Source organism: Pezoporus wallicus, unplaced genomic scaffold (genome assembly GCF_028554395.1).
Source record: "Pezoporus wallicus isolate ANWC-B61680 ecotype Strahan unplaced genomic scaffold, APGP_CSIRO_Pwel_v1 contig_13201, whole genome shotgun sequence".
Lineage (NCBI taxonomy): Eukaryota > Metazoa > Chordata > Aves > Psittaciformes > Psittacidae > Pezoporus > Pezoporus wallicus.
In genome coordinates, this window is record NW_026637261.1 from 90349 (window position 1) to 113015 (window position 22667).

The 22667-nt window shown below is 42.6% G+C and overlaps 1 protein-coding gene across 4 annotated transcripts in view; it reads right to left on the reverse strand.

Annotated features, from left to right (window-relative positions):
- The window catches only part of ABTB2 (ankyrin repeat and BTB domain containing 2), a 159448-nt gene that overhangs the window by 55007 nt on the left and 81774 nt on the right, over positions 1-22667 (reverse strand). The window contains exon 1 of one of the 4 annotated variants that reach the window (XM_057404526.1): positions 1105-1229. The exons of the other annotated variants lie outside the window; for them this stretch is intronic. Within the exon in view, the coding sequence (XP_057260509.1) occupies positions 1105-1126 (22 nt within the window). The 5' untranslated portion in view covers positions 1127-1229. Of the gene's footprint in view, positions 1-1104; positions 1230-22667 lie in introns of those variants that run through there. 4 annotated transcript variants of the gene reach the window in all.

The window sequence follows — 22667 nt, forward strand, 5'->3', positions numbered from 1 at the left end:
TGAAGGGGGCCTGCAAGGATGCCAGAGGGTGACTCTTCATCAGGGACTGTAGTGAAAGGACAAGAGGTGATGGGTTTAAACTGAAACAGGGGAGATTTAGGTTATGTATAAAGAAGGAATTCTTCACTGTGAAACTGGAGAGACACTGGGACAGGTTGCCAAAAGAAATGGTTAATGCTCCATCCCTGGCAGTGTTCAAGGCCAGGTTGGATAGGGCTTGGAACAACCTGGTCTAGTGGAAGGTGTCCCTGCCCATTGCAGTGGGTTGGAACTGAATGAGTTTTAAATTCCTTTCCAACCCAAAATATTCTATGATTCCATGACTCTTGCACACATGAGCATTAATGCACAGTAACTGAACAGAACAATGGATATCCAGTTTTGTGTAGTTGTTATTGGGACCGCATCCTACTCTGTGCGTATCCCTACGATTCATTTGCATTGTTGGCAAAATAGAGATTGCTCTGTGTGGCATAGAGGGAAGGCTGGGAATGTGACCTTTAGAGCTGACATGAGGTGAGGAGCATGGATATGTGATTGAGACTGGGGTGTGAGAGTGGACCTGAGTCCTCCAGTGGTACCCTGGGGTGGATCTGATGAACCACAGCATGACACTGCATCCACAGGTCAGGTGGACTCCAAAAAGCTGCCTGCAGCCCCCTGAGCCAGTGTTCCGTACCCTTGTTGCTACCAGATTTGCAGTTGTGTTCAGTTTCTACCATGTTTTTAATTATGGGATCTATCTTGCAATTCCAGTAGCACATCCTGGCCCAAATTTTATATGATTTCAGACAAAGGTTATAGCCACAACTCCCTGTGCTCTTCCCCTGCTGCATCCTGTAGGTTTGATTTATCCATGTGCATCCATACCAATATACTTCAGCTTAGACCCACATTTCCTTCCCACCCTCACCTTCTGACCCTGTCTCAGTCTCAGATGTGGACATACTTCACTCCTACTGCAGTGACCTCCTGTCACATAGGTGCTGTGTATTCTTGTCAAACAAACCCCTGCCAAATGAATGGCAGCACATTGTGCAAGACCTTTGTTTCTTTGTCTTGGGGTCTGCTTTTGATATTTTATGCTGAATTGATCTCTCCTACCTTTTTCACATCCTCCTTGCATCCTGTTTGGTAGTAAAGCTGCCTCAAAAACTTCCTGGATATTTTGAGAAGGGAATCATTTATCCTGTTGTGCTTCTTCACTGTACATCACTGTTAATGGAGAAAACCCTGCCAATGCCCCCTGTAACCTGAATAATGAGGAAGTGGAAAATTTAAGAGCTAACAGAAGCGATGCATGCAAACGAGAAGAGCTCACTTTAAATACACTGTAGCCTCCTATACAGAGGCTAAGCCACTTCCTTTTCCATGTTACAGCTATGAAAGGATGTTTTAAAGACATATGGATTGAATTTATGGCAGAGGGAGAATGAAAATAAACCGATTTGTCAAAAGGTTCAAATAGAGGCATATAAATCTACAGAGGCGAAAACAGAAACTGGCAGTTACATTACTAAGGCAGGCAGAGGGGAAAAAAAAGGGGGCACATTTTCTGTGCCAGCCAGTTGCAGTTGGTTCTGTTTTCTAACAAGGAATTAAAGATTTGTGGAATGATTTCAGTTGGCTCACAAATGAAACAGCATTTTCTCAGTCTTGCAGTTAACAGTTTGCCAGGGTAAGAGGAAAGAGGGATGATTTATTTACTTTGGGAAAAATCACTCATATAAGATACTCATGGGCAAGATTTATGTTCTCTTGTGCCGTAGTAGGGCTTAGGAATATCCTCTATGTACGAGAGAGAAATAAGGAAGTTACTGAGACTCTGGCCACGTGCCAAAGCCCTATGATTCCACTGGGGAATTTCCCTGGGATCGGAGCAGGGTATGAATCAGGGCCTCATTACACTACATTTCACAGAGGCTCCCCACGTCTGGCAGGTCCCGATAGGTATGAGCAGGCCTGGGAATGAGAAAACACACCTCTCGACACTGCTTTGGAGACAGAGAGAGAGCAGTGACTGAATGGGCAGCAAAGGAGAAGCGTATCCTGCATTAATCAGGATTTCCTCTCTGATACGTTTCCATTAAGTGCACAGAGTTGGAAAAGCATCCATAGAATAACAGAATCACGGAACGGTTTGAGTTGGAAGGGACCTTCAAGCTCATCCAGTTCCAGGCCCCTGCCATGGGCAGGGACACCTTCCACTAGAGCAGCTTGCTCCAAGCCCCTGTGTCCAACCTGGCCTTGAACACTGCCAGGGATGGGGCAGCCACAGCTTCTCTGGGCACCCTGTGCCAGTGCCTCAGCACCCTCACAGGGAAGAACTTCTTCCTTAGATCCAACCTAAATCTCCCCTGTTCGAGTTTGAGTCCCCCTTGTTTAAGTCAATGGTATAAACCCTACGGGCACATTTCCATTTCTCTCTGGCATTCACATTTCTGTACAACACTAGTTTTAACCACAGCTGGCTAAATAAGCAACACTGTAACTCAAATAAATCAGTTCATATCAAAACACTCTCTGTTCGAAATCACATTAAAACTGCCCCTTTATTTTCTGATTTCCAAGAATGCATTTTCCCCACAAAACAACAATGTGAACCCAGCACATAATTACCATGTAGGAACAAAGCGCTCAGGCGTACACAGCACTGTTCCTACAGTGTTTGCTCTGATGTGGGCTATGTTGGGTTTCCTACACATCCCTGGCTGTATCCTGGCATTCTGGTCATGATTTCTGTTTTAATTAACCAAGATTTTAACTATGGGATCCAAGCCTAAGTTAGTAAGAGTCTATTCATTTCAGCATGGTTTAGATCAAACCTCAAGAGCACCAAGAGCTAAGAAGTCACCCCTCTAGAATGCCACGAGGCAACACCTTGTAGCAGTCCAGTTGAAAGCACGTTTGTAGCTCTGTGATTGAGGAATGGCTGGCTAACACTTTGCTCCTAATATTTCCACAGCCTTTGAAATAGCAGCTGGAAATAAAGGCATATTTATTCTATTTCAAGTTAAATACAAAACCTGTTCATGGGCACTTGCTGCCAAGGATTTAAAAGGCAGTCACGACTGGGTGAAATTCCAGTTAAGCAGTTGCTTAAACTCAAATTATTCTGATTTTGAAATTGTTGTCTGTAACCTGATGCTTTTTAGCGGCAACTGAAAATGTTTCCACAGTCTGAAGCAGGTCCAGGGAAAAGTGTTCACACTCTTGGACATCTTTCTGCTTTAAGAGGTGCAGCGGCTGTGCTGAGAGCCTTGGCTACAACATATTTGCTCCCATAAGCAGGGCTGTGCAGAATTCTTGCGTGGGGTCCCTGAGCTGGGCAATCCTCAAGCAAGGCAACTTCTCTAAGGAATCCAGGGTCCACCTCTGAATGTCCCTTGATAATCCAGAGGCTGGAATCAAGTTCTGCTCTTTTGATGCCCAGATACAAGCCAATGCTGACTTTTCCCTGAAGTTAATTTTAAGATATGGATGTTTAAAACCCTTATTTCAAATGGTTTTTAAAGTACATATTCACGCTTCATGCTGGTTGCATGCTACGCTCATGGAAAAGGGCTGGCCTTCATTTGTACATTGCTATAACGATTTTCTCTGTGCTTTCTGTACTTTAACCTAAATCCTTGATGTTAGGAGACAACTTCCTAGTGATTAACTCATCAGCCATTTGATGACTTTAAACACTTATACGATGTCTGGAGGTTAAGATGAGGCCATTCACACATGGCAAAGGGCCAAGGAGACTTGTCTGGAAAGCACTTGAATTCTGCTGTCTGGTATTCCTCATGGAAATGGCCCAGGGTGCTAATTCCCCTATTTCAGAAAGGCACTGGCTGGACTCATAACAAGTTAGGCAATGAATCAGGAATATAATTAAGACAGGGGTACACACTGTAAATTACTAACACAGAAAAAGTGCCTTATTTGTTTATTCCTTTAAATGAACCTGGTAAAGTCCATGAGAAAATACAGTTTATATTGATTTCTCTCTTTGGCCAGAATAAACACAGGCTCTCTGGGTAAGGATTCTCTCTATGCATTGTGTGTGTATCACACCTAAACAGCAGCAATCGGTACTGAACACTCTCATAATACAACTCAGAATAACAGGAAACAAGTGTCTGTTTGGCAAAACCAAGCAGAAACAAAAGCCCTTAGAAAATTCAGGATTGTATTTATATGTTAGAAATGGTTTCTAAAAGCTCCTAACACTGCAAAAAGGCATTTATGTGAAATCAGAACCGCTGTGAATATGCTAGAAAAATGGATTAAGAAACCAAGTAAGAAAAAATGGTCTCCAGCATGAGTGTACTTTTGCACTGTTTGGCTTCTGATAAATTCCATGAGAAACATACTGCTAGGTGAGAATGACAGCTGATCCCAGTGAGCTAAGCTGTGATTTGGAAGGCCAGAAATTGGAAGGCGAAAGGTGATGACCTGACCGTATTGAAGCAAACAGCCAAATCCCACCGCTTTCATTGGACCTGCTTAAAAACCTCATCCAATTGCAATTGCAGTTCCCACACTGGAATTTGGCCATGACATCAGGATGGCTGTCACCTTGCACAAAGTCCTGTAATTCTTCATGGCAAGGGGCATTCAAGGCTCTCCTTGTTCTTTGTTTCCCATTCTACCAAGCAACACAATGCCATGCAGTTCCCTCTTGCCAATCAATTCAGAGCACCTAGAATAAATGCCAATTCCTGGATTGCTGTTTTCTTCTTGCTGACCTACCACTGCTTGGAAAGCTCAACCCTCCTTTACTTTATGAAATGAGAAGAGGTCGTTCTGACAGAATATAAACAAACCCTCCCACCTCTCTCAAAATCAGGCAACCAAAGTGTTCCTGATAGGACTCAGGCAAATCTAAACACATCAGGCTCTATAATCAACTGCAGTCATGCTATAGATTGTGAGAAAGACTTGGGATCAGGAAACAATGCATATAATTGCTAACATATAGGAAAATAATGTGGCTTCTGCTATAAAGCAGGCAGGCATCCCTGTCAGTTTGTCTCTGTCAGCAGTAAGAAAAATCAAACACAGTTGCTTGTATCTGCATCCACATTATACAGTAATTCTGTAATTGAAAACAGGAGGGGAAGCAGAAGCAGAAGGAGCTTCAAGCAAAGAGAGATCATCTTTAAATCTTCTGCAGGTGCTCAGCTGGATCTCTCCACTGATAAGTGTTGTAATCGGACATTTCTGGACAGATCTGGTTCACACAGCACTCACATGGGCCTCCATCTTGTTGTAATTGCTCGTAGAGGCAATGTCACCTTCAAATTAACAACATGCAGCTTGCATGGACTGCAGGAATGTTATCAGAGGTGTGTTGGCTGAAAGCATGGAGTCAGGTCCTTCCTGTAGCTAAGTGTCAACAGGCATTGCTTCACTGAAGTATCAAAATACCTCAAAATAGAGATGAAGCACTCTTAAAATCTACTATCTTTTTTCTGGGGTGCAGGTCACTGCAGCTCCTTGGGGTCCAGAAGCAGTCTAAGCAGTGGAGCTCGCTGCTTCTACAGCATCACACAAGGTGGAACACTGCCCTTCCATGAGCACTGCCACAGGAAGAGCAAAAGCCTACCGACAGTCACTAGAAATACTTAAATGCCTCCTTACCCCTAGGTAACTAACTGTGCCCTATCTTCATCCCACACTTGGAGATGTTTAATACACTTTGCCTCACTTCTGCTATGAAAATGGAGGAACTGGGCTGGAAGTTGAAGGGGAGGAGGTAGGAAGTATCTACAAGAACTATTATACTTCAATCCAGCAGTGATATACAGGATTGCAAATAACTATAAATGTAGGAGAAAGGCCTTGGTTTAGTACTGAGTTAGTATTTACTGAGTCATTAATCCCACTTCCATACCCCTGTGGTCTTCTGGACAACCACTAACCTGGCTTGGCCCCAGGCGCTTAATTGAACATAAGCACAAGGGAACATATCCTTGGCTTATATTTTAATGACTGCCAAAAAACACAGCAAACTTTATCTTTAGCAGCAGCAGCAGCATACTTTGCAAGATAAGTTATCACTGCTTTTACGACATGGGGATTGTCCTCATTTCCATTCCCTAGGTGGAGAAACAGAGACGGAAGGAGAAGGAGCTACCAAGCTCATGCATCAGAACCAGCTCTTTACAAAGTCCAAATCTTATTTTCAGGATCCAGTAAGGCACATTAAAGAGAAAATCCCATATTGGGCTATAAATATCAATGAAAAAACAGTTTTATGAGGCATGGTATAAATAGATGATGAACACTGTCAAAGAAATACAAACCCAAAATCCTGTGCCAAAAATGACTGTGGTCCAACAGGCAGAAGACTGAGCATTTTACTCAATCTCAGTGTCCCAGTTCACTTATCTGGAAAATGGGGATCTTGCTTAATTCCTGCTAAAGGTGGGATGACAGAAGCAGCATTCTTGCTTCATCTCTCATTCTCATCATACCCTTTCATGCTACTCTGCATTTCAGCAGTGTCCCTACTTCCCGTATGTGCCAACAGAATATTTTTTGTCCTTTAGCAACAGTCCATCTTTCATCTACAAAGCCCTTTTTATCTCCAACAATCCCAAAGCTCTCAGAGACAAAGCTACTTCTAAGATGAAAGGACACAAGACTGTGACAATATATAATTCCACCTCTATGGAGCTTATGATATGAGAAGCTTTACCCAAATGAGAGGGTTAAGAGAGGCAAAATGGATTTAACCTAGTAGAGTGTCATGGTTTGAACATTAGAACATTTATTCTGACAAACATAGCAAAAACACCATAAGAAATTATAAAGAAGAAACATACATACACACACACACAAGAAACAGCATATGAAAGCTAAACTCCAAACTTTTTTCTTAGAAAGAGGTACAATGGGCAAAGTATTCCAACTCCAGAAACACCACGTCTTTAGTGACATTACTGTGGGGATTAGAAAGTTTAGGGAGGTTTATATCTCTTTCTCCATTCCCTTGGAATTCTTTAGAAGTCTCCAATTTAGGTGCTTTTACAGTAAAACCAGCTTCATTTGGAGTAACCAGTGGCACTGCAGCAACTGCAGGCACCAGCTAGAGCCCTCATACCCTCTACAATACCCTCTTCTAATCCTTTCCTTATTGTTCACTGTCCTTCCTGAAATATGGTCTTTGAATCATGCCCAGTTCTCCAGATGTGGTCTGACTAAGCTCTTTGTACATGCCATAATGACCTCTCTTTACTTGCATTCAATTCTTCTATTTATACATTCCATGATCTGTACGCTTGCCAAACACAGAGAGGATAGTCAATTTATATCCTGTGTCACTCCCAGTTCCTTTTCTTAGGGAATGTCAAGATGGAGAATCTGACCAGGGTGCTACTCCAGAGTAATCCCAGGCAATCCCTTCTCAGCTCTTCCAGACTAATCTTTTGAGAAAGCTTATTCTACATGACCCCTGCCCATCAACTTCTCTATAGAGGTGAGTCCTTGGCCTGATAAAATCTACCCCCCTAAGACTCTCCTGGCTGCAGTAAACATGCCACAAAAATACAACTTTAGAACTTGGGGTCACTTAATAATAAACATCAAGACTGGAATGACATCAGTTAATAACTTAAAATATCAGAGCAGCACAAGAGCTGTTTAGCCTATGCTGATTTGAAAAAAGCCATGATGAAATGCCCAGAGAAGCTGTGGCTGCCCCATCCCTGGCAGTGCTCAAGGCCAGGTTGGACAGGGCTTGGAGCAACCTGCTCTAGTGGAAGGTATCCCTGCCCATTGCAGGGGGCTGGAACTGGCTGAGCTTTAAGGTCCCTTCCAACCCAAACCAGTCTGGGATTCTATGGAAATAGGAACTCAACAGTAACTAAACTACTGCTCCTAAAGGACTGCTCCTTTTTAGATGACTCAAGGATGGTCTCCATTAGCTGCCAGCAACCTTCTGCTGCACAGCTACCCAGTCTGGATTTTGTCAGGGTGAAACGTGCATCTATCACTCAACATAAAATTGAAATTGTATCTAAGTGAAGCACAGCACAGCCCTAAGACTATAAAGCCTGACCTCACGAGGGCACAGTTTGGAGTCTTGCTCGGATGATCACATGCATACCGTGCCTGCAGATGAAAATGAGTCAGGTTTTTAGTCACTGGCCAGACAACACAAAACTGGGTGGGTGTATCCTGGGTACTTCACCAGAAAGAAGAACATACATTGTAGATTTGATAGCTAGACTTTAACCTCCAATACTGTTGTCAGCATAGCTACAGTAAATTGCTCACACCACCATTTATGCGCATGAGTAGCTCCCCCATCACAAGGCTTTGTCATTTGTACTCCAAAACTGCCTGGAGCTCAATGCTAGCTTTGGTGAACAAGTTTTTTTTGGGCAAGAATAAATACAAACCTCCACCATAAAGATAACACTGTTCAGATTTGACATGCACCATTACACAGGGTTTATTTACTATCTAGGAGTATTTTGATAACACTAAAGCTCAGCAACAATTCTATCTCAGAACAGAAGCTATTCCTTTTATCCCCTCAAACACTTGGAAGTATTTGGGAGGTTTTTCCCCCACAATATACCAAACCAGCCTCTTACTAATCATAGTATTTTGCAACTTTTTACTTCCTCACATGAAAGCATCCCGGGAGATCTTGTCAACAATGACCAATTGTTCAGAAACTTAGAAGTGGGGCTGAGGAATTCCACTTACTCACCAACTGCTGAATATTACTCTCGGCCTTTGCAACTGCTGTGGTTTAAGCAACACCTTAGCCTATTTCTCACACCATGTGTGGTACTAAAGGACCATCTTATACTATCTACGTTCATGCTTGGCTTGCCTCCATGATGTATTCCACCTGCTCTGGCTTCTAGCACCTATTTTACACCTTACTTCTTCATCTGCATTCTTCTTTCTTGTTGTGGTCCATCCCCATCCCCCCCCCCCCCCCCTTACTCATCATCATCATGGCTGGACTCTTCCCAGGATTCAGCCTTTCAAGGCCCAGCACCAGTTACAAACAGGAGTAGATACACTATCTATTTCTGAATGCACCCTTTAGGGGTAGCAACACTGTAAGAATTTGGCACTATTTGTAAAGCTAGCAGAAAAAACCCTCCAACAACTCTCACTACAAGCCTCTGGCCTGTGTCTCCCATTGCATAAGTGCCAAATGGATTTCAAAGTCCAAGTCTCTTGGTTGTAGCCATTTATAGTTGGTATAAAAAGCATAACTTGTACGCTTCCATTAGAGCCCTAAATATAACTGCCCTAAGCAAGCATTCACTTTTCAAACAGTACCTCTTTGAATTTTGATTTCAAAAGAATGCTGTTGCCACTATGTTATTTATAGACATTTACATTAAGATCTAAATACTTGGTCAGGAAACCACTCAGATTAATGGATCCCCAGCATTGTTTTCTAACTCTAAACAGCTCAGAAGTAAACCAGGTTGTCTGTATTTTTACTCTAGACCAGCATCTTTTTTTGCATAAGCATAAAAAGCAGCAACATTTATTGTGCTCAGGCTGAATGGGCATGGAATCTGGAACCACTACCACATGTTTCAGGTTTTTACCATCTTTCAGAATCTCAATCTTCCTTGTTTGTTCATTAAAAAGGAAAATAGATTTTGATATCTCTATTACACCCACACACCATATCCATAATGGACTGATTTTGTGTTGTCTTGCACATGACTTTCCAATTACACCATTTCATAGAATCATAGAATGAGTTGGGTTGGAAGGGACCTTAAAGACCATCTGGATCCAACCCCCTGCCATGACCATTTCATAGCATGCTATTATTCTCTTGAGCCTTGGAACATCATTTTGCAGAGGTGACCTCCTTCTGTTGCTGTGATTGACTGTGCTGCTTGTTCTTTAAACATCATGCAGTCAGTTATCTTTCAAGTCATCTTGAACTACACCATGCTAATGTAACTTGCCTACAGTCATAGGCAGAGGCTACTCAAGCAGCAGGACCCCAGCAACTGAGAAAAGGACGTGAGGAAGGCCAAAAGCCAACCACAAACAGAAAAGCAGGCAGCTATTAGCATGTTGTTGCATTCCTCTCCCCCTTCTCAGCTAGCACCCACTTCCAATGAAGAACCACCCTGCTCCCAAATGTGAAACTATTCCTATGGCAGCATCTCACTCGAACAAAAACAAGATTAAGATTACAGAGACTCTTCCTGAACGAAGGATCTTGGAGGAAGATCCTTTCATTGACAAAAACTAACATAGCTGGAAACCCTTTCCTTTTTTCTTTTCAAGAAATTATCCTAGCACTACCTCTGTTTATAAAACTTCTGTAGTCATTAGACTACAATATAAATTCACATTTTTTATGGTGTTTCCCTGCTTAATCCAGACTACGTCGCTCTACATTGTCATCCCTCTGATGGCAACACGCAGCATCTCTACTGCTGTAAAGCAGAGATGCACAGCTGCTGTGAAGCAGAGATGCACAGCATGGAAGTACTTGAACAGCAAAGGTCCATAACGCATAAATAATCCCATACCACATAAGTAATCACTTTTTTTTTTGGATCCAGCTGTTTGTATGCAACCACTATATCCTAGGAACATCAATAGCTTTGACTATTGCCAAGACAAAAATGTCTCGGAAGGCTTTTCAAATTTGTTGTGACAGATGCAGCTTTGGGGAGGCTCAACTGTCTAAGAATACTTCTCATCTCAAATGGCACTCTGATGCTTTCACCAAGTGATTGAAGCAACAGTTCAAGTAAGAGACTGCTCTGTTAAAACAGGACAAGCTGGTAAAGGCTAAAACTAGCCTGCACTGCAGCTCTATTTAGGGAGACAGAAGTAAAGACTGGAATAAGAGATAGGAGGCATTAGTGAGATTTGAAACCCAGCTGCTCCACAACATAGACTTACTTAAATTTTACTTAGGATCCATCTTTTTCCCCCAAAGAAATACAACAGTCACGAGGAAGGGAATGGAGCACACACCAGACTCCGAGGCACTAGAAACAGGTACATGGAAGAAGGATGGTGGGAAATGAAGGGGAAAACCAATCCAAACATTCCCTAATGAAGGAATTAGTGAAAGAAGGGGAGAACACTGGAAAAAAAAAAACAACCAAAAAGTCCAGTAAGAGCCACTTCTGCTTTCTTATCTTGGAAGTATTTTCTTTTCCCTAAAACCTCGCAGGATCTTGAGGAACTTGTAACACTTTATGTCCTTTAACCCCCAGTGTCATTTGTCTCCCATCCCCTCTCCTCACTCCTTGAAAAGTGGCACAATAAACAAAGGGTGATCCAGCAGAGCAGGACTGGTGTTAACAGTTAAGCCTGTGCTTAACACCAGTAGAATCTGACACCCACTGTAGCTGTCTGGGCATAGTCATTCCATTTCCACATGCACCTTTGTGGGCTCATTTCAAGATCAGCATAAGTAAGACACAAACAGAAAAGGAATCCATTTTTTAATACTGTGCTTTGAGACCTGAAGATACTTGAGTTTGGTTTTGCTGTTTTACACTTCTTCAGGGCAGAATAATCAAACATGAACAGAAAAATGCTACAGTCTCCAACACACCCATTTTCTTCAAGATCCTCTCCACCTTCTTGCCCTATTCTTACTAATAAATCACTGATTTACTGTCACAGCCCTGCAGGCCCAACCACTGCTTCTTCATCTCAGTAGGAGCCAAATGATGATTGAGATGCCAATATATTAGGCTGGCCTGATTCAAAGTGGGATAAGGAACAAAGCATTTGTGCAGAGCAAAGATAAATGGATATATATCAAGTGCTGAGCCATTTTCTGTGATGGATTAGCACCTTTCTTTGACCTAATAATGTCAGGGGGTCTCTGTGCTGACAGCAACTAATGTGGAAATCTTTGTGCTGGGTAAAGCCAGTAGGAATCCTGCTTTTCAGCTGCACTATTGCTCTATTTGTATTTTGCGGGGTGTCTCACTCAGGTATCAGCAATCCATCTCCTTTATCTCACCTTGAGAAATGTCACTGTAGTGTCCACCAAACTATCTGTAGGAGAGAGATTTTTTTCCACTCTCCCTTTGAGTTTTTCCCTGTAATCCCATTTTTACCAGTAAACCAGCAGGTCATGGATAGTAATTACCTAGACAAGGACTGGATGGAAAAGCTTTCTCAGTCCCTAGTGGTGTTGCTGAAGTATAAAACTATACAAAACCAGCAGCAAAAAGCAGATGTCTGGCTCAAATCTGGCAACTGCAGTTTTACCAAAACCGGAAGACAGCAAAAAAGTTGGTATATGCAGAGAAAACTTCAGTGTGAGTCAAGCCCAAACCTCAAGTTTGGCCATATGCAGTAGCTACAGCTGTATTATACAGTGTTTAAAAGTCCATTGTATCACTGAGAGGTGCCAAACCTGCAGCTTTTGAGAGCAGAAAATATAGAGTCCTGCAGCTAGTGTAGCCTCTACTATTCTCACTTCCCAGACCGCCTGTTCTCAGAACTACCTCTGGATCTGCAGTGTCAAGTGCAGGATGCTCAAATCCCAGCTCTCCCATCCACCCACCCCACAGGTGAGTGGCACTTGTCTAACCTGGTACCTTTGTCTGGAGACTGACTCACCTCTCATCCTCTCTAAAGTGCTGACCTGATGAAAGATCAGCATTACTGTATCATGCTTCAGGCAAGATCGCACCTCTGTGTCTCCACATTCCCATTCCATGCAGACTGACACAGGTAACAGGGAATATCTCCAAGAGGCCTAAGGCATTAAAAATGAGCTGAAGGCTTGGTACCCCTATTACCATCTACATTGTTTTAAACCTCCACTACACTATCTCCCGTATTGGAGAGGCAGGAGCACGGCTGCTCCTCTTTGACCCTGAGCTTTGTGTTCCCGGCCTCTGCTTTTGTCAGAGTTGGACAGCTTGCAGCTGAATCACAAGATGATCAGGAAACAGAGGGATCTCTTTCTCCTTGTTATCCTCTCTCTCTCAGGAGGCTTAACTTTGGTGACATTAATTCCTTGCCTCAGCAAAAGCACTGTATAAACACATAAATGCCAAGTGCAAGCATAAATGGGGCAGTGGGAATATATCTGGAGGCAAAAGGGGACGGGTGAGACTGCAGCAACCCCAATTTAGTTTGGCTTAAGCTGCCTCAAAATCACACCCCTGCATTGCTACCACGTCCTGTAGAAATAATAGAAACTGCTGAAATACTTAAAGTAATAAATTAAGTTCTATCCCTTAAATTTATCTCTTCTGCTTTTAGAGAAAGCAGTAAAAGACTTACTTTTAGGAGTTAGTAGAAAATTTATCCACAGTTTTGGCATTCTAAGACAAATTGAATTTGCCAAGTGCAAGAAGTTGTTTATATGAAAAGAAACAGAGAACTGGTTCCAGAAAATTTATTATGATCCACCTGATTGCAGCCAAAATATTACATCAGCCTCGATAGCCTGAGAATGGGAACAATATTACTCTCAAATTAGCAAGTTGCTTGGTACAACAGGCAGGGAGAAATGGTTTTGTAGGAGGTCTGGGTTCTCTCATGCTAAGTTTGCTTCTCTGCCTCTAAACTTAATACCTGTAACCAGAAATAAAGATGGTTCTTTTACCATCTTCTCTTCACTCCTGAGGCTGGTTTTTTGTTGGTTGCTTGCTTGCTTGGTTCTTTATTTGGAGGGAAAGTGGTCTGTGTTTGTTTTTAAAGCATTCTGATGTTCTCAGGACAGTGAGCATCTATCTCTAACTAACACCTCCAGAATTTGCCCTTCTCAGGTGTGAGCTTTCATGGTTCACACTTACAGATGGATGAATGCAAGGCAGCTCCAATCCAAAAGCCATAGAACCACTGGTACTGTTATAAGATAGACTTAAATATAGTGCCAAAGAACTCTATGCAGGGTGCTGTGTTTAAAAAAGGAAAATACAGTATGTGCACAAAGGTCAGTTGATTCTGAAGTACATTAAAGATCATAACGACAGAACACTTCTTCAATATTTGGACAATTTCACTCCAGAATAAAATACAGCACTGAGCCAGCTACAATATGACAGCTCATCTAATAATGTTCCCTTCCTCTACCAGTGCAATCAAAGCATCCCTGTTTCCAACAGCTGGAGGGTGATTTCTCTCATTTAGCACAACTGATAAATTACCTATTTTATGAGAGTCAAAGAAGCCAAGACTCATAAACCCTCTGATGGAGCTGGCACGACATCATTAATCCTGAAGCAGTGTTATGGATGCCTTTTATCTTCAAGTATCTAAAGGAACTTTCTTATACATTAAACGAGGTAGTTCACAGGCAGTGCTTCCTAGAAAATGGAAATACAGCCACTGCTGGGGTGGAAGGAAATAAAAAGCAGGAGCTGCCCACACACAGTAATGCTGTCCTACCAATTACAAAAGCAAAACCACTATCTTGCAGACATATAAAATGTTCAGCTCTTCCTATGCACTTATCTGAGGAATGCTGAGAAGTCAGGGCTGGACTAATGCATCTGCCAAGTCCAAAGCACTCCCCAGTGCCACAGCTCAAAGCCCTGGCCTGTTCAGGACCCCTCCTGAGTTGGAGGTCACAGAGAAATGGGAAGCATAGAAGAGTGTGCTTGTTGCCACAGTAATTGTGCTGGGCCAGCCAGGGCAGCTACTGACAAGACAGGAAGCTTGGCTGGCACATGTAGTCCACCACCACCAAAGGGTGTTTGTTGATGCTGAGGGTCATAGAGTAGGTCTAAAAACCTTTGGAGAGAGCAATCATTTCAGGTAGGCAGATGTTCCTACAGTTGTATCCCTGAGGATACAATATGAAGATTATTCTGGTACCATCATTTTCAAATGAAAGTCAAAAGTTTCATGTAACTATGCAGACAGAGGATTCATAAAGGGAGCTTTCGTGCTTTGACCCAGCCTGGCCATGCCTGCTGAGGAGACAAATGCTACAGAACTGAACATAACCCACAGGCTGCTTTTTCCCAACTTTGAACCATTAATTCACTTCCTAATGTGGTGACTTTGCATACCATATTCTGAGGTATTCAAGCTCACATCACTCATTTTCTGAAAGCTGTAACTTTAATGATACATCCTGATATAGTTTAACATGAACAGTACCTTTCCAACTGCTTTAACTCACGTTTTCTTCATCTCTTGGCCTAACCTGTTGGGTAAAGCTGCTGCTCTGTACTTTTGAACTGCCATATTCAGCCCTGGAGGCTGTTGTTGCAGGGCAGTTAGGGAAAAGGCAATCTCCAAGTACCCTTGATATTACTCACACTGATGCACTGACTAATTGGTCATCCCAAAATGTGTTGCAATTCTGGGTAAATGCTGCGGTACAAACATTACTGGTACATTACGGAAGAAGATAAAAAGGAAAAGAAGGTAGGAAATTCTCTGCTCACACACACAGAGCTTTTGATCCCTAGAATAATGCAAACCTCAGGACGCAGGGACACAGGTTTCCATATGGACACACTCTGTGCAAGACTTCTTTTTTAAGATTTCTTTCTGTGTATGCATAACATATTACTAAATAGAATTTACCTCTTTATAAAGAAGATCTTCAGGCAAATATAAGAGGGTTTTTGGAAAGACTTTTCCTACTTTCGCCATCTCTCCCCACCCCAACACACTGCAGTATTCTAATGAAGACCTTCAGCTTCTGAATATTCAGTTCTTACAATGGTGAATCCTCTTAAACAGCTCCAGTAATCTTCCATTAATCTCCCACCAGAGTTAATATACTGGGAAAAAAACACCATAATCTCTTAATCCTTTTGGGCTGGGGGATGTTCCAGGATACAACATTGAACCTAAAGCATTTAGTATCTGACCTAGAGCTTTCATTAAACCATCAAATATCTGCCCAGGATGAAGAGGCTCCCTCCAACTTATCAGCAAGTTTCCACCCTATCAGCTACCTCCATGAATACCAAGGGCATCCCAGATGGAAAACTATGACTCTCAAGTATATAACGGAGGATTTCAACCCCAGTTACAAAAGTTCTCCTGCCTTCACTGATTTCAGTTAAGTGATCTCATGCATCGACTTGAGTAAGATCTGCATTACATCAAACCACAAAGAGTCCAGACATGGTTTCAAACATGGTTAAAGTTCTGAGGTTCAGGTCTAACTGGGGCCTTTAGGAACTGCTTCCAATTCTGCATTTCCTAGGGGGGAAGAAAGAGGTCTCTTTGAATGTCTTGCCTAAGAGACTGAAAAAACAAGAATTCCTCCTCCCCTTTCTTCTGGGATTCAATGAATAGCCCTAACCCACTCTTTGCAGGAACACTGATATATGTATTTCAGTCAACTCAGCCTTTCCTCCTTTTAAAGCAGTTTGAAGTTTGAAACAATACCCATCGATCCCCTTTCTTCAGCTACTCCAGCTCCTGCACAAAGGCAAGATCGATATCACTATCTTTGTTTTTCAGCAGGAGAAATGGAGGCGGCAAAGCCCTTGCCCAGAATCATTCCCCAAGGACTGTGATGGAGCAGGAAACACAGTGCTCTGGAAGTCAGACACGCTCTGAAGAAAAGGGTGGGAGAACAGAAGGGGTTCTCAATAATTCTCTTCCTGTTTGAACAGTTACTGGTGAACACAAGGTACCTGGTGGAGTCTCCAGGAGAAATACATCTCCAATGAACAGCTTTGTGCAACATACTTGTCGTGGTTTAAGTCCAGCTGGTAACTCAGAATCATGCAGCCACTCACTCTCCCTCTTCTTTCCCCCAGCTCCAGGAGGGATGGGGAAGAGTGTCAAAAGAATGTAAATCCCAGGGGTTGAGATAAGAACAGTCCAGTAACTAAAGTAGAATACAAAACTACTACTGCTACCACCAGTAATAATAACGATAACAGAAATAACAAGGAGAGAGAACATTAAACTAAAAAGGGAAGGGAAAAAATACCCAACAATAAACACAAGTGATGCCCAAAACAACTGCTCATCACCCGCCGACCGATACCCAGCCCAGTCTGAGCAGTCATCTGGGACTTCCTGGTGACTGCCCCCAGTTTCTACACTGAGCATGACATGCTGTGGTATGGAATACCCCTTTGGCTTGTTTGGGACAGGTGTCCTGTTTCTGCTTCCTCCTGGCTTCTTGTGCTCCTCTTCACTGCAGAGAGCATGAGAGACTGGAAAGTCCTTGATTAGAGTAAGCATTATTTAGCAACAACTAAACCATTTGTGTGTTATCAGCATTGTTCTCAGATTAAAGTCAAAACACAGCACTGCACCAGCTACTAAGAAGGAATAAAAAATAACTGTAATAGCTGAACCCTGGACAATACTATATGGCACTTGGTTGATAGCATATCATCTCAAAGCATTTCCACATGGACATGGTTAATTCACTGTCTCAGCTGGGAGGTACAACAGAAAAAATAAATCATTTCAATGCTAGAGTCTACTTCAGTATTGGTTTGGTAACCTTCTGGTTTGCTTACTTCATGTTCACCTTCTCCTAAGGGATAGTGCCAGCAAGACCACCACCACTACCAAAAGAGAATGAAAAATAGCCTCGGGATGGATGCATTAAGTCTGCCACCTCTCCTCTCCTTTCATTAAACAAGCACCACTGTTTTCCTTCATTGCTTCTGTGCATCAGGCTAACAGCTTCCAAGATTCTTCTACAACAATAACCAAACCCCTGTTCCAGCTCAGTATTCTGGATGATTTTTCCAGAGCACACATATTCCCCCAGCTGACTTTTTTCATTTCCAAGTTATTGTACTATTAGGAAGACAACATTAGATTTATTACACTGTAGATGTATCTTAAATAACCCAGAGCGGCGCTGACATTCCCTGCTCTGGATGGGGCCTATGCAAAGCCCTCTCTCCTGCTGGAAGGACAAGCTGAGATCAGATTGATGTAGAGTTTTTCAGCAGGGGATGATTAAAACTAAAGATCAGGGAGAGGATAGGTATTTTGAAGAAAAACTTCTCTATTCTCAGCAGAAAAGGAAAACTATTTTGAGGCAGCATTATAAACCATTAGACTGTGCTGAAACAGGCTATAGCAGGAAAAGACTTAGAAGGCTGTAAAGGCAACAGTAGGTTTAGTACAGAGCTCATGGGACACAGAAAAAGTGAATTTATTCCAGTCTGCCACTAAATCATGTAAGGCATTTCCCTCAGTTTTCTCATCTGTTAAACAGTTAACAATACTGCTTCCCACTTACGATGCCTCAGAGATGCTTGGAAAACTCTCCAAGATGCCTCGGAAGGAAGCGGTATGGCAGACAAAAGCTCTTAGTGTTCACAGGGAAAAGATCCTATCATTGGGAACACTAAACTCATGATCCACCAAGATGTAAGGCTTTAGTTTGCTGCTTTATAGAACATATGATGCAATATATAAAACATAATACTGTTAACCAGCCTCAAAGCAAGGCTACTTCATAACTCTGTTTTTCCTCCAAAGTACTCTTGGGGGTAAAAAACCTAACCAGGAGGACAACCCTCAGCAAACAGATAGTCATGACAAAGTTAGCTTTTACAATACAAGTACTAACCTGAAAAGCAAGCAGTTGATTGTCTACGGCAAGGTAGGTGCTGCTGCAATTACAGATTTCTGGTATTCACAATTAAAACCTCATTCTCAACCTCTACAGACCACAAGGCAGAGCAAGGGAAGAGCCCAGAAGTGCTCTTGTCCAGACATGGGCTGATCGTTGCCTCTATGCTTGCAGCAACGTCTGTGTCCTAATGAAAATGCAATCTTTATTTATTGCTAGAAAACATTTTCAAAACCAATTACTCAGCAAAGAAGCTGGTTTACAACAAATTATGAGATAAGGCTATTAATCTGTCTGTGCTCTCCTGGGTCGTTAAAAGACTGAACGGAGATGAAAGGCAAGCCCGGGCATGCCAGTGGAAGCAGGCAAATGACTTATACATAGGAAATTCTCTTTATTGCCAGTGTCTGACAGTAGAGAGGCAAAAAAAGGAACAAAAAATAAATCAATCTGTCGTGGTTAGACTAAAAGACACACAGCTCCAGCAGCCATCCTCACTTTGTGCTTCAGGCAAAGCTTCACTTTGTTTGAAATGTTGAGTCTTGAGCAAGAGATGAGTGCAAAGGCTGGGTCTGACACAAGGTAGACTACAAAAGGATGTTAGACACAGGAACAGGGCATTAGACTTTTTACATCCCCCAGCTGGGTCTTTTGTTTAGGGCCTTCGAGACATTTTACTCCATGTCTCCTTTTCCATGCCTAGGAACCGGAGAATAATAAGGGTATTTTTATTAAATATTTCCATTTTGAATATGGGAGAATATATTCTTCATGTGTAAGGCTCATTTCTGTAGCACAGCTTCTCTCTGACCAAAGTCTTTGCTTCAGATTTATACTGCTTTCAAACACCAGGTGAGCCAGGCAAAACAGGGAGAGGGAAATGAGTATCCTGGAAAAAGGGCCACCAGTGGATGCAGGAAGACTCAGAGGGTGTCCCACAGAACAGGTTCCTGCGGATGCTTGGAGAGCAGAAGCTCCAGAGAGGATAGTTCATCATAGTTCTGCAATGAGTAATGAAGCTGCACTGCTTCCAGCCAGAGCATGTGATCCATTAAAGTTCTCAGAGAAGGAAAAGGCCTTTCCCCACCACTGCCTGACTGGACTGTATCAACAGCTATTCAGATGGAGCTACACTCATGTGCTCCACCATCACTTCTTGCATGGAACCAATCCATGCTGAAACTGCACTTATTCTCTATGTTACTTTGCTTGTGACTTCAGTTGTCATCTTTAAAGCAAAGTTATGTTTTTCCTTGCAGCTTTCCACATTCCCTGCCTGGTTCTGAGCAATTTCAACTTCATCCAACGTTAATGACATCACCCCTGTTGGCTCCTGCCACTCCAATCCCTTGGGGAGCTCTGGCACTGCAAACCTCAATCACATACGAGTTTGTGGCAGCCAGAGCCATCCTTTCACAAGTAAGAGCCAAAAAAAAACCCAGCTTATTTCGTCATGTAAGAGAGCCTGATTTTAGTTTTGTTTCCAAACCAGCTCCTTCCAAAAATAAAAGGCAAGTAAACGGTCAGCTCAGCTTCTCTGCTCCCTTTCACCAGGCCATGACTAAGGGTTGGCAGGCTCACAGCCAGGCTCTGAAATGGATGAATTTTTCCCTCCCTGCTCTCTTTAAAAGTGTAATATCTTGGCTCATTCCCGTGCCTCTTTAATCTCTTTTCAACATTCATACATTCTCCTGACCAACGAGAATGCAATTGCTGCTGCACAGGCTATTTTCTTTTCTAAATAAACATGCCTTGTTCATTTTATTATTCAACATCATCTGTCTCATCCCGCACTATGGAAGTGGAGTGATTTTGGGATGGCACATAAATCACAGCACACAAACTAGCCTGAAATAACTCTAATCCTTAATTTGTTTTACAGCCTATCATTGCAACCAGTTTAGCCTGACATATATAAAGTTTGGATAGCTGTATGTTTACAAAGAACAAAATAAACCAACAAAACCACAGAAGACCCAAGGTATGAGCTCGAAGCAAGGCTTGAGGGATCTGCAAAGAGGCAGCTCTTGCTGTCATTTCTACACATACAATGCTCAATAATAAACATATCTTAAAGATCATTTGCCATACTATAGCAGAAAGAGATCAGTTCTATGTCAATTATGAAAAATCAGAGCTATTTACAAAACTGACTTCCTGAACAACCTGGTCTAGTGGAAGGTGTCCCTGCCACAGGCAGGGACTTGGAACTGGATGAGCTTTAAGGCCCCATATGACTCAAATCATTCTGGAATTCTATGATTCCTGCAGCTTCACACAATTACTGGCTTCTCTGTCATAGCAAACATTTAAGAGAGATATCAAACTTGTTCTTTTTGGCACAGGGAATCCCAATCTCTCTTTCCTGATGCTTTAGGTTGGAGGCATAGCTTTCAGCCTTTACTTTCCCAAGATGTCATACAAAGCAGAGTGTCAGAGCACTATATCCTACTTGATACCACTATTAAAGCAATGTTACATTAGCTTCACTGGAGTATCTTTTGCTTTGTGGAAATCCAGATCTTGTGATCCCAGACAGTCTTTCACCAACTAAACCGTACAGGGCTGTATGGTTCAGAACTATTAAGGGGGAGATCAGAAGTGAAACAGTCTCTTGGTCATATCTCTACCTCTTCTGAAAAGTAAACCCCAGGGTCACAGTGGTTCCATTCAAGTTTCTTAAGGAAACAAAAGCCTACCTGGGAGTCTGGTAATAGCAAATTAAAGGGCTAAAATAAAGTATTACGGCTAACAAAGAAACTCCTACTAAGAAAGCACTTGCTGTATTTAGCTCATTGGATTGCACCAAGCTGAAGCCTTGTGGGAAGTGAAGGAAAAGGCTTATTCACACCCTAAATTCTTTTCCAGTTTTTGTGGTTTACAAGTCACATTCTTCTGCTTAATACATTCTTCTGCACTTCTATTTAGGGACAGAGCCTTGCAAACAATAAAATGGCTGCAGTGATTGCACAGAGTTTCATTTGCAATACTAAACCCATAACATTTCAATAGGCATTCGCACTTAAGCCCTATCTGAAGTCTACCACCAGATGTCTAAACCTGGTCTTATGGGTGCCAGCTCTCTGGTGTACCAGGCAGACTCAAGCCTATGGTGGACATGCTGCTCCCTACTGATGCAGCATCCTCCTGCTCACCAAGGGCTTGGGTTGGTTCCTTTACATTTGACAGCTGAAAAGCAGCCATCAGACACAGAGGTCAATCTCCCCTTGGACCTCTGACAAGTGATGCTGACTGGATGCAGAGCACCTCCAGTAAGAGCCTCACAGTCCCTGGCCAGGTGACATCCCAGTTGCACCAAAACCATCCCCAGGGCTACAACTTCAGTTCAGATTTGCCCTACATGACTGCTAGGTGGCTCACTGAAAATAAGAAGCAGGATTCTATCAGACAAGCAGGCAATAGGCACAAGCTCAAGCAACAAGATAAGAGAGTACAGCAGACAACCTTCATGTTTAACTTCTGTGAGACACCACCCTTCCTTGCTGCACAGGAATCACTGTGGATTAAAGAGTAGCATGGGCTGTTCAAATTAAGTCAGACTAAGTCACTAACATAACATCAGCAGCACCAGCATGGTTGTGTTTGAAGTGCTGGCAGAAGAGATGGCATGTTTTGCACTAGCTGTGTAGATGAGACTGCAGGAAGGTCCAGAGACTTGTATTAATAATGAGGTTTGTGTTAATGGTTGAGGAAAAGAGGGAACAGGACAGGGATACAGTGTAATTGGATCCTGGCTTAGGAAGGAAAGACAAGGCTATGCTCTGTATGTACACACACACGGAGGAGGAGAGGCAGGAAAGCCAGAAAACCTTGTTGGAGTTGACCACACTTGTTTTCCGCAACTGAGGTTTCCAGCCACCCTTTTTACTACAAAAGAAACAAATGTAAGCAAAGTAGAGGATTTATGCGAGCTCTGTGGGTGTGGGAGCAGGACACACATGCCAGGAGCTGGTATCACAGCAAGACTGTGAATCATATGGTAATCAACTGAGAAGTTCCTGCCCAAACAATACGCACAGTGTTGGACCACAGGTCTTGGAGGCAACAGCGCTGAGCTCACAGATTGAGAGCTTGGAAAAGCCCATGGTACTGGCAAAAATGAAAGCCCCCAACAGAAACACTGAACAGGAAACAAATGAAT